The sequence below is a fragment of the Scardinius erythrophthalmus genome (assembly GCF_964197995.2).
Source record: "Scardinius erythrophthalmus genome assembly, chromosome: 21".
NCBI classification, from domain to species: domain Eukaryota; kingdom Metazoa; phylum Chordata; class Actinopteri; order Cypriniformes; family Leuciscidae; genus Scardinius; species Scardinius erythrophthalmus.
The window spans coordinates 1,342,614-1,355,651 of NC_138241.1; the positions used below are offsets into that span (position 1 = coordinate 1,342,614).

A 13,038-nucleotide genomic window follows, 5' to 3' on the forward strand; every position below is an offset into this window, starting at 1 on the left:
TTGCGTACTGCTGCTACCATCGAGCTCACCCACTCGGTCGGTTGGTTAACTTTTGCGATGTGTCCATCTTTAACCATCTCTTGTAGCTTCTCTATTTTTTTTTTCTCAGTGCCGCTGGTTGTCGTCGGACAGGATGGACCACACCTTTTGCATCAGGATCAATTTTAATTGTGTATTTGCCCGGCAAGGTTCCAGTAGTGTGAGTCAGCTCTGGATAATCATCTAGTCCAGCCGGCACATTTTTTGTTGTCCTCTGACCAGAATTCAGCTTTTTATTTTCTTTGTTAGAAGGCTGCAGTGCATTGAGACGTGTTACTAAACCTAATGCTTCTGCTGTTGGCCCACTGAGCACATTTTCTTGAAAAATGCCCACAATCTCAAATTCTGCTGATATCTCAGTATTCTTGTAATTAACCAGAAGATCAACTGCAGCTATTAGCTTTAGCTTGTTATTAGAGTAGGACTTTAGCACTCGATTAGAGCTTTTGAGCTCACCATCATGTGGAAGTGACTGATAACTGTCTTAAGTCAGTGTGTTGCATTTTGCACCAGTATCAATTCTGATTGGTACTTTTTTAGACAGTATTTCGAAATCTGCTGTCCACTTATCATCATCATCACTCTGATCTTCTGTCCGTGTGACATTTATGCTCAGCATTTCCTCATCCTCTGTTTCTGATTGCAGCTCCACACTGACTGTGTTCACTGATCTCTTGCGGCATACTGCCACCCAGTGGTTTGGTTTGTGACAACCCGCTATTATCGCGTTGATTAACATATCATCTGGATCAGCATACTCACAATCCATGAGCATGAGTCTCAAATCCTTCACAAAGTGGTCAAAACTTTCAGTGACTCCTTGCTTTCTTTGTTTATAGCGATGTCTAGCTATTCTCTTGTTTTTTTCTCGGCCTTACATAGTTGGCGAATTTATCCAGAACTTTGGACAGGTCATCTCTCTCACTTTCGCCCTAGTGCAGAGTCTTGTATATCTCTCTACCTTGCTCGCCAATCCACGTGCCCAGCCAGCCTGCACGCTGCTTCGCTGTTTGCTCCGATAGCGGGCCGTCAAAAACGAATGTGACGTGACTTTGAAATCTTTCAAACTCTTGGTACAGATCAGGAGCATCCCAGTCGATCCTAGGGTGATCAAACTGTGATAATGCCATTTTTTTCTTATCTGTTCCTGACAGACTTCTGACACCATGTAAAATAATACGACTGACACAGAACTTCAGTACCGAGCCATGCTCACTGTTGTTTATTCCTCAGCACCGGAACACATATCAGAGGGAGGAGTCATAACAATAAATACAGAGGCTGAAGCACCACTTAAAGAAACATTGCCATATTGACAATACATTACAGTGGGCGGGGCTTGTGCAATTCTACGTCACATTGCATAGATTTTGAGAACAGCTCGTTCTGAGACAGTGCTTATGATTTTTGGGGATTTAAAAAAAAAACACTGGTTGGATTTTTATCATTATAGGGTGGTTGTGTACACAACTGCCAACACACATTTATGTTCAAACACCATGTAAAAGTGAATTTTGCATAATAGGTGCCCTTTAAAGAAATATTATTGTAACATATCTAAGCATATTTAGCATTATGTTTAACATTTAGCATTAAGCATTATGTTTTTCTATAGTCTTATGATTTTTGCTTTGGTCATGTAGTGACGCTCATTGCTGTCTGTGGCGTTCACCATGTTACTGGCCCTTAATGTCGGCATGAAACAGAAGTCTCATAGTCTTTTCTCCTCTATTGTGCCTTATATCCGAGTGAAACGCTCCTGGAACAAGAACAAATGTGGGCGGGGCTTGATTGTGTCTGTGGGGAATTGATTGGATGGTTGTGGTTTGCTATTGGCTGATCTCATGTGAGTGACAGGTTGCCCTGCCCACATCATCAGAGAAGAGAAGAGATGATACAAGAGGAAGTTATTCTGATTGAAGATTATTAAAACAATAATGATGTGCATGGATCATATAAAAGTATTCCATAAAAATAGGATTTTTTAAAATTTTTTATTTCATGGTGACTTTAACTGGTAAATGTGTTGTTCTCCAGAGGGCGCAGCTGAGGCTCGTGAAGCGGAATCCTCCATTGAGCCACATTCAAATGTCTGACTTCTGCAAGTACAAACGGTTGTAGACTAAAACATAAAATAGTACTTTTAAATCTAGCGATTTACAAGTGTTTCACCTGATATACAAATCGAAATCCGCGTCGCAAAGCTCTAGTACATTATTAAATAAAAATATGAAGAAAAAAAAACGCATTAGCCAATAAACAAACTACTGTTACTGGCCCTTTAAGACCAGCGCGGAGAAAAGGAGCAAGAACCACGTGACAACTCAGTACAGCCTGGATCAATTATTTGAAGTCGCGGACAATTTTTTAAAAGACAACACAATTTAAGATAACAATACAATACGTACAATTCGAGAATAATGTAGACTCGTAGTATATCTGGCTAATTTTAGACCACCGTGGATCCACTAAGCCCCGCCCATTCTCTGCTACAGTGATTTCTATGGATTCGATCTGCATGTGCATATTACACTGATCTGGCAAAAAAATAAATAAAATAAATAATTCGTTATCGTTTGTTATTCCTTTCATCGGTTTATTTCCGTTATGAGATCGTGGCTCGCAGCAGCGCAATCGTCGGGACTGTATCGGTGACCATTAAACATTCAGGGCCATATTTGGTTGTAATGATGTCTTTCAGGCGGACTGTGTTCTTCTGCTTGTTGTGTTTGTTGATGCTCGTGCACGGCAGCAGGAGGAGGCACGCGCGCTGTTTCCCATCATGTACATGCAGTAAAGATAACGCCGTATGTGCCAATACTGCATCAATACCGAGGAGCTTCCCGCCAGATGTCATCTCACTGTAAGCAATCACAACTGTAATAACAATGTGTCAATATTATTAGTATTAGTATTTTTATTAATATTAAGTCGCTACCTGTGATCAGATATTGATGTTTTTTTTTTTTCAGATCGTTCGTCAAGTCTGGCTTTAATGAAATCCCTAAAGAGAGTTTCATTCACACACCAGCCCTCCATCTGCTGTAAGACTTCAACATCACTTCATAACACACACACAGAGAGAGAGAGAGAGAGAGAGAGAGAGAGAGAGAGAGAGAGAGAGAGAGAGAGAGAGAGAGAGTGTGTCTGTGTGTGTTCTATCTGATCAGTGCAGTTTGTATGTAGCCTACTTTATAATAGTGTTCATAATACTTTATGAACAGGGTTTAAAACTGGGAAAGGGGTGAAGTCTAAAGAGAAACAGTGTACAAATAAATAAAATAATAAAAATGAGATTAAACTAAATAAATAAATTGAATAAAATAAATGAAACATTGACTAAAATAAATATGTTGATTTTAAGAAAAGATAAATAACTAAAACATCTAAATAAATAATACATATCTACTTTACAGCACATTAGAAAAATAACGTAATAGAAAAAAACGTTATATAGCTACACTATAATATACATTTTTAAAGTATAAATTTGTATAAACACTTTGTAACCTTAAAGGTGAGGTGGGCTATGTAAGATTTTCAATGTTAAAAACGAGCGGCAACCTTACAGACTCTCGTAAAGCCAACAAGGAAGTGACTTAAACTGCAATTAATCGACTGGCCACTAGAGACAGGCTCCTAAAGGGAGTCAATTCCATATATCCCCCATGTTAAAATGCCCAACTTTACAGCAGAAAAAAAACATGTTTACAGCCAGGTGCTAAAATTGGATTTGGTCTGTATAGTTTTGCCCTTCATGACAACTGTGAGGGAGGTGAATTTTTTTTTATAACTCATACGTTTAAATTACATTAAGCCTTAAAGTTCTGCATAATTAAGGGCGTGGCCACTTGAGTGACAGGTGGATTGCCACTGCTGTCACGACTAGCCGATTGTCTGCTGTCTGTTAGCGTCACGTCACCTCAGCTAATTCCAGCCGAAATCAGAATTTAAAATGGACTGAATAAAGCTCTCTACGAACTTGAAGTGCGATGCCGCGCTGACTGACATGTGTGCTGATGAATCACTGTCACACACACACGCTCAGAGCAATATTACTGCATAATACATTTTTAACCAGCAGAATAATACAGCATCACAATACACACAGTCTCACTTTTAGCTATGTATTTTAACTATTAAAGTATTTTGAAGGGAAAAAAAAACGTTATTCCGCCCTGGCAGACCTTCTCCAGAACTCCTGGAAGCAGAGTAATCAGGGGAAAACCATTCGGACATAGCCTTGGCCATATCTATACCACAATGTCCAGCCCCAAGGGAGCTGGGTGTGTGAGGAAGAACCAAAGTAGACAGTGCATTGTATCCTGAGATGCGAACAGATCCACCTGTGCCTGGCCATAAACCTCCCAAATGTGCTCCACCACCTCAGTGTGGAGCCTCTATTCCCCGGGCCTCAGCCCCTCCCTCAACAGGATGTCTGCTCCTACGTTCTGATGCCTCAGAATTTAAACTGCTCTCAGGGAGAGCAGCTTCCCTAGGGACCACAAGAGAATCTGGTGTGCCAGTTTGCATAGTGGACGTGAATGCAGATACCTATGATGATTTAAATAGGAGACCACCGATGTGTTGTCTGACTGGACAAGCACATGATGGCCCCTCAGGTCTGGGAGGAAGTGTCTCAACGCATTGAAGACTGCCATCATCTCCAGGCAATTTATGTGCCATGAAAGATGTTGACTCCTCCAGAGACTCTGAGCTGAGCGGACTTCCATTACCGCTCCTTAGCCACTAAGGGAAGCATCTGTCGAGAGCGCAACTCGATGGCAAAGAGCTCCTAACACTGGACCCTGGGATAGGAACCAAGGTTTCCTCCATATAACCAAGGCACAGAGACACCGCCGCGTGATCTTGATCATACAAAGTGGGTTTCCCCTCGGGTAGAAACCTTTGGTCCTGAGCCAACACTACAAAGGTCTTACGTACAGCAGACATATTGCTCATATTGGACGCCACTGCCATGAGGCCTAACAGTCTCTGAAACTGTTTCACAGTGCGTGACTGGCCTAGCTTTAACTCTTCCGTGGCTGTGAGGATAGCAGCTACATGAGCGGGCGATAGAACGACTCGCATCGTGACTGAATCCCAAACCACACCAAGGAAAGTAGTTCTCTGTAGTGGAGAAAGCACACTCTTCTTGGCATTGAGTCTCAACCCCTATTTCTGCATGTGTGCGAGGACGACATCTTGATGCCGAACCGTTAACTGCTCTGACTCAGCTAGAATCAAGCAGCCGTCTATGTAGTTCAAAATGCGTATGCCTTGCAGCCTGAGCGGGGTCAGAGCTGACAGCATTTTGAACTTGAGTTTTTTGACTGCACGATTCAACTGTTGAAGATCTATTATGGGAAGTAACCCCCCATTCTTTTTCGGAATAATGAAGTAACGACTGTTAAAACCCGATTCTCTGTCGGGTGAATACACCTGCTCTAGAGCTTCCTTCCCTAACAGCGTTCTTGCTCCATTACCATAGCCTGCTCGGGATCCACTAACGTGAGCAACACCCCAATGTAGCATGGCGGAGGAGAACCGAACTGGATTCTGTAGCCTTACTCTATGATCTGCAGGACACACTGAGATATATTTGGCAGATTCTTCCATTCTGTCAGATAGTCTACTAAGGGTACCATCCTTTCGAGACTGGCTTCTGGTGTAATTGGAACAGCCACTTCGGTGACCTTAAGCATACTGGCAGGAAATAACCGAACTGAATGTTTTTGAAGGAGTTTGTTAATGGCTGGGGCTGCCATTTATGCCTTACCCTCCAGCGCCATAGTAGTTCTAACGAATCTTCAATTCCCTTAACTCGATGCTCAACACATCCATCTCCTTGGAGGTGGACTGCTGCTGCACCGTATTATTATATAGGCTGAGAGTTTGGGGAGTGGCTACTGTAGCAGACTGAGAGTTTGGGGAGTGGCTACTGTAGCAGACTGAGAGTTTGGGGTGTGGTTACTGTAGCAGACTGAGAGTTTGGGGCGTGGCTACTGTAGCAGACTGAGAGTTTGGGGCGTGGCTACTGTAGCAGGCTGAGAGTTTGGGGCGTGGCTACTGTAGCAGACTGAGAGTTTGGGGCGTGGCTACTGTAGCAGACTGAGAGTTTGGGGCGTGGCTACTGTAGCAGACTGAGAGTTTGGGGAGTGGCTACTGTAGCAGACTGAGAGTTTGGGGCGTGGCTACTGTAGCAGGCTGAGAGTTTGGGGCGTGGCTACTGTAGCAGACTGAGAGTTTGGGGCGTGGCTACTGTAGCAGACTGAGAGTTTGGGGTGTGGCTACTGTAGCAGACTGAGAGTTTGGGGAGTGGCTACTGTAGCAGACTGAGAGTTTGGGGCGTGGCTACTGTAGCAGACTGAGAGTTTGGGGCGTGGCTACTGTAGCAGACTGAGAGTTTGGGGCGTGGCTACTGTAGCAAGCAGGGAATTTGGGGTGTGATTTTGATATTTTGGGAAAGAAATTCAGCTTTGTTTACAAAACAAAATTTGCATGACAAAATCTGTTGCATTTAGACCATCAGATATTTAACAGGTCATAAACACGTTAAAGTGGGGACATTGTACGCGCTACAATGTACGCGCTATAATGGACGCTTCAATACCACACAGTATCATCATATACCCGTTCAGAAAGACAAATGTACCATTTTTGGGAAATTACATACTTTTAATATGATAGTACTTTAACATAAGCCTTTGTAAGCACTGCTGTCCAAATATGGCATGACTTTTTGTGATTCCATACTTTCAGATGAACCTAATGCAGATTTTATTAATGTAATCACATACACATAAAGACAAATACCCTTTACTGTCCTGTATTCACCCTAAATTATCTCTTCTAGTCTTTTCACAGCAAACGTCTTTGAATCTATAAATGAAGATGCGTTTCTTGGCCTTCCTCATCTGGAGTATCTGTAAGTGTCTCACAGAACACTTATATGAGCAATCAGCACTGCATGAAGAACTCAATGACAGAAAAACAGCTGATCTGATGATTCATGTGTTTCCTTGTGTATAATGACTGTTTTGAATGCTTAAATCTTGTGCATCACTTTAATGTTTGTTTTTCTTCTAGGTTCATTGAAAATAACCAAATCAAGTCCATATCACCTTTCGCCTTCAGAGGACTCAAGTCCTTAATACACTTGTGAGCATTTCTGCATAGTACGACTGAAATGTTGTCGATCATTTCTCTTATTCATCCACATTAAAACATTGCCATCATAATTAGAATGTAAAAAATTATTTTTTTAAATATATACAAAACATTTACTTCATACTTTTACAATATACAAAGTGTCTGCTGTAGAAGCTTGTTTCCTCACTGGAATAAGAAATATCTGAAATGTTTGTCTCACAATTGTGAGTTTGTCTCACAAGTTTATATCTCACAATTAATTCTGAGAAAACAAGTCAGAATTGTGACTAAGTCAGAATTGTGAGATAAAAAGTTGCAATTACCTTTTTTATTTTTTAATCCGTGGCAGAAACAAGCTTCCATAGTCTGCATTTGTAATTGTCTGCATTTTATTAGTTAATTATTCATGTTATTTCTCTGATGTTTGAAGAAGCAGTCAGCAAACCAGGTTTTACTCTTTAAAAAACCTTTGCACACAATAAAAATTGGTCCATTTCTTTTTACTGATGTAAACTACCATTTGGTTTTTGACTAATGTTATTGCAGAAGTCTGGCGTACAATCATTTGGAGACACTACCTAAAGATCTTTTCAAAGGGATGGAAGCTTTGACTAAAGTGTATGTATGCGAGTGTGCAATGTTTGTGATATCATTTGAATTACTGTCAATGATATACAAGCTTCTAGACTGAAACTTTTATTCATTTGTCCAGGGATCTGAGAGGAAATCTTTTCAGCTGCGACTGTAAGTTAAAGTGGTTAGTCGACTGGATGTTTCACACAAATGCAACTGTGGATGAGATCTATTGCAGTGGCCCTGAATCTTACCAGGACAGGAAAATCAATGACCTTGTGGCGCAGTCATTTGATTGCATAACAACAGGTTTTTATCATTTTCGTTACAGACCACTTTGTGTTACTTGACATCAAAAGAGCTTAACATTTGTCTGTTTGTTCTACAGATTTTCCGCTGTTGAAGTCTCTCGAATTTCAGTCCATTTCAGTCGAAGCTTTTGCATTTGGTGGCGACCAGTTTGTGGTATTCGCCCAGCCGTTCATTGGCAGGTGTAGTTTCATGGAATGGGATCATGTGCAAATGGAGTTCCGAAACTTCGATAACATCACAAGTAAGCAAATAGTGGTGGAAACGTCGCAAGGAGTTGATGTTTAACTCTACACATAATATTTATGAGAATAATACAGTACAGTGGGTATAAAAAAGTCTACACATCCCTTTTAAAACAGTTGGTTTTTGTGATGTAAAAAGTGAAGGAAAATTAGTGAAATGTGTGTGTGAACCTGAAGAGGGTCGTGGACAGGAGAAGCCCTCACAATATAACAGATCTGGAACGTTTTTGCAAAGAAAAGTGTGAATATATTCCCAAGTCAAGATGTACCAAGCTGATAGACTCCTATCCAAATAGACTGTAACGTTTTTTATTTTATTTAATTTTTTCTGCTAAATGTGTAACTTTCTAACATTCCACTGGTTGTAATTTTTACATTAATCAGGCAAAAGTTTTATATTTTTTGGATGAAAATATGACATTGAACTGTTTCTCAAGCCTTTGTTTCGTACAGCTTTAACCCCGTAAACCCTGACAAATGAAACATTTGACACATTGTTTTTCAAAAAAAAAAAAAAGTTTTCATATACATATGAATAATAAGTAAACAAAGCTGCTTCAGTCCAGTATGTGTTCATCTTGAAATAATGCTCGCAGTGTAAAAGTTATTCTTGCATTTATATGATAAAAATCAGTAAAGATTTCACAGCAGAAAGACACGTGAAGGTGGACATTTATACAATTACACTAAAAGTATATATTTTTCTTGATAAAAGAAGTCTAAACTAAGAGTCAGATGACAGAACGCATGTGCGACATGTTTATCAGATCATTTAGAGGCTTTTAATGATTAAATATGATACAGTAACGACTCTTCACATCTCTCCTCCTCCCGTAGGCACTTCATCTGTCATCTGCAAACCGCTAGTCATTGACAGTCAACTCTTCATCATAGTAGCTCAACTGTTCGGCGGCTCGCACATCTTCAAGAGAGACGTCTCCGCAAACAAATTCATCAAAATTCAAGACATCGACATTCTGAAAATACGAAAGCCAAATGACGTGGAAATATTCCACGTCGACGGAGAGTCCTTCTTCATCATTGCCGACAGCTCCAAAGCCGGCTCCACGACTATTTATAGATGGAACGGCAACGGCTTCTACTCCCATCAGTCCCTGCACCCCTGGCACCGCGACACAGACGTGGAGTACCTAGACATCTCGGGGAAGCCTCATCTGATCTTGTCCAGCAGTTCTCAGCGGCCGGTGATTTACCAGTGGAGCAGAAGCAACAAGCAGTTCGAGCGGCGCACCGATATCCCAGAGATGGAGGACGTGTACGCGGTCAAACACTTCACGGTGAAGAGCGAGCTCTACATATGTCTGACCCGCTTCATCGGCGACTCCAAGGTGATGAAGTGGGATGGCAGCATGTTCAGTGAGATCCAGACCATGGCCTCTCGCGGCTCCATGGTCTTCCAGCCGTTCTCCATAGCCAACTGGCAGTACGCCATCCTGGGCAGCGACTATGCCTTCACTCGCGTCTATCGCTGGGACGCAAAGAAGAGACAGTTCATCCACTTCCAGGAGATGAACATTCAAGCACCCAGGGCTTTCTCTCTGGTGTTTATTGACAACAGGGAATTCCTTCTTGGCTCTAGTTTTAAGGGGCAAACACGGATTTATGAACATTTGGTGCTTGACTTGAGCAGCTGATGTGCTTCATCGGGACGGTTGAGGATGATTAGTGTCTCGATGAATCTCACGGACACGTCCAGGTCATATTTAACTCTAAAATCTGAAGAAAGAAAGATTTTTTGTTTTGTTTTGTTTTTTTAATAAATAAAGCTAGTTTTAAAGTCACCATGAAATCAACATCGACCAATCTTGTTTTTATGGAATATTGCAGTGTTTATTATTAAATTATTTTTCCGTGCACATCATTGTTGTTTTAATAATCTTCAGGAATCAGAATAACTTCCTCTTGCAGCATCTCTTCTCTTCTCTGATGATGTGGGCGGGGCAACCTGTCACTCACATGAGATCAGCCAATAGCAAACCTCAACCATCCAATCATCCAATCAATTCCCCACAGACAGAATCAAGCCCCGCCCACATTTGTCCTTGTTCTAGAAGTGTTTGCCTCGAATATTCGTCACAATAGAGACGAGACTAGCGCAAGTTTAGTTTCACGCTGATGTTTTTGCCTTGTATTCATATTTTTATGATTTAACCTATTTAAACTCCTCAATTGTCAATCCCATAATGTAGTCTGTAATACAGTAAAAATGGCTTAACTGTCATGAAAAATGCATAAATATCTTAATGGTTAAAAAATAGGCTTAATTTTCTTTATGCAAAACACAATTTCTTATATTTTCTTACTTTTGATTTTGGGGTGAAATATGACCAGGATGTTTTCATCAGATTCACGGCATGAAGATTCTGCGCAAATGACTTGTATAATTAATTAGGCACCGCCACTGAAATGATTCACGTTGTTTTTTTAATAAATGATCTTCTCAGTGCACTCATTCATTTCTGTTGTATTTTTACATTGTTACTGATGTACTTTCATTGAAATACTTGCTATTCTATTCGTTAATGTGTCTATCTCAACTTTTCTTGTAAACAGTGTATGTATGTGGCAGCTGGGTGAAATATTTGATATGCAGAATGGGAGTTTGAAATATACATTGACAGTTCGACTTTTGTAGTGTGTCATGTGACTATTGTTTTTTAGCATTTGCCTGTTTGTTTGAACTGTATTAACTACTAACAGATAACCAATGTCAGTACTTTATTTTTCAACAAGATACAATTTGTTGAGATGACGAGATTCTATATCACCAAATGATGAAACTGATGTTCTGCTGGATGAGTTTGTGCAAATGCCTACATTTTTGGAGACTGATACTAACTTTAAATAAAGACTTTGTGATCTAAAGTGCGAGTTTAAAAGAAATTAAACACATTCATAAAAAAATCGGGCAATAACAGTACAAGTAAAACTAGATCATGTATATAGGTAGATCATAATATATGGTATAATACATAATAAAATTATCAAGAGAGACAGAGATAAGGGATGAAGCAAAAAACAAAAGCAGCATGGAGATTGAGTTATGTTTCTTTGATTTTGTTCTCATTTTTCTAAAACAGACTGTTTTAAACTGTTTACCACGGTTTTATTCTTAGCATCACTATTCTTATTATAATGCCGGGTGTGATTGTAATGTTCTCTTACGAGAGATACTCTCGTACTGCGTAGAATACGCTAGGGGAAAATCCTTTTCCACGAGAATACTGAAGCCAAAAAAATTATCCTTTAATTTTGCATTAATGTAAAACGCGTTGCGGCAGCATACAGACATAGGCGAGGCAGCTCGCGCGCCTATTGGCTGGTCTGCTGGCAACTGCTTAAGCCTATCGAGCGAGACCTAGAGTGACGTCAGACCCAATGAGGGCGCTTCGCGCCCTCTGCGTCACGTCCCGCCGAAACGGGCGTGGCTTAGGTCTATAAATACCGCTCGCAGGCATTATTTCTCTGATTTTTCATCCTTCAGCGAAGCAACTCACATCGCTGGATCCGAGAAGAAGCCGCGCTGTTGAAGGAGCACCTCAGCGGGACGAGTCGAAGAAGCTGCTGGCCGCGCCGCCTTCATCGCCTTCCTGCTGCGCTATCCAGCGCCCATATCCTTTTCATTACTCTGTGTGTGTGTGTTCGCCGGCGCGACTCACACTATCTAAAAGAGCTGCGTCTTTTTCAAGATGCCTGCTTGTGGCTCGTGCAGAGCCGCACTCAGCGACGGGGACCGCCATGTCATCTGCGCTTCCTGCCTGGGTCAAGAACACGCAGCTCTCGCGCTCGCTGATGGCGGCTGCCATCACTGCGAGCTGTTGCCTTTAGCGACTCTGAGGACTCGCTTGGCACTGTTCACCGAGACTGCGCCCACACCTGCTGTTGTGCCGCGCCGTAAGAAGCGCCGCGCTCAGCGGATCCCGGAGCCCTCTCTCAGCCGTCAAAGCTCGCCGGTGCGCCCGCCTGCTTCTCCGGTTTCATCAGCTTCGCTCACGGACGGACAGCGGCCGCGGTCTGCCGCCGCTTCTGTCGATGACGCTGATGAGATCGGCGCGCTGCTTCGAGAGGAGGATTCCTGCTCTCTCATAGCATCAGGCAGTGAGGATTGGGCGGGCTCTGAGGACCCCACCCCTCCTGCCCGTGCTTCTACGGGAAAGAGAGCGAGCATTGAGGCGGAGCTCATGCGCGTGCTCACTCAGGCCACGGCGAGCCTCGGCCTCGAGTGGACTACGCCTGAGCAGCCTGCTCATAACCGGCTGGACGGCTACTTCCTGCCTGGGGAGCGCGTTTCACCTGCATCCAAGCCAGCGCCCTTTCTTCCTGAGCTTCATGAAGAAGTCGCTAAATCTTGGGACTCCCCTTTTTCGACCAGGACTCGGTCCTCTGTCTCTTTGGCGTTCTCCGCTGTCGACGACGCAAAGAACAGAGGCTACCACTCCCTGCCGCCGGTTGAAGAGGCTATCGCAGCGCACTTATGCCCGCCCTCCGCTGGACGGCGTGCTAAGATGGCGCTGCCCTCAAAAGCCTGCCGCACGACGTCAACTCTGCTCCGCCGCGCTTTCTCCGCCGCCGGGCAGGCCGCGTCAGCGTTGCACACCATGGCCACGCTTCAGATATACCAGGCCGATCTCCTCCGCCAGCTGGACGAGAAAGGACCTGACGCAATCTGTGTGCCGGACTTGAGGAGCGCTACAGACCT

The 13,038-nt window shown here is 42.6% G+C and overlaps 1 protein-coding gene across 1 annotated transcript; it reads left to right on the top strand.

Annotated features, from left to right (window-relative positions):
• The first annotated feature begins 2,321 nt into the window (after positions 1-2,321).
• lgi1a (leucine-rich, glioma inactivated 1a) lies at positions 2,322-11,201 on the top strand. The gene is made up of 8 exons (XM_081351969.1): positions 2,322-2,902; positions 3,012-3,083; positions 6,896-6,967; positions 7,129-7,200; positions 7,738-7,809; positions 7,904-8,073; positions 8,153-8,317; positions 9,156-11,201. The coding sequence occupies exons 1-8, from the start codon at positions 2,727-2,729 to the stop codon at positions 9,971-9,973; spliced, it is 1,617 nt and encodes a 538-aa protein (XP_081208095.1). The 5' UTR covers positions 2,322-2,726; the 3' UTR covers positions 9,974-11,201.
• Positions 11,202-13,038: the final 1,837 nt, after the last annotated feature.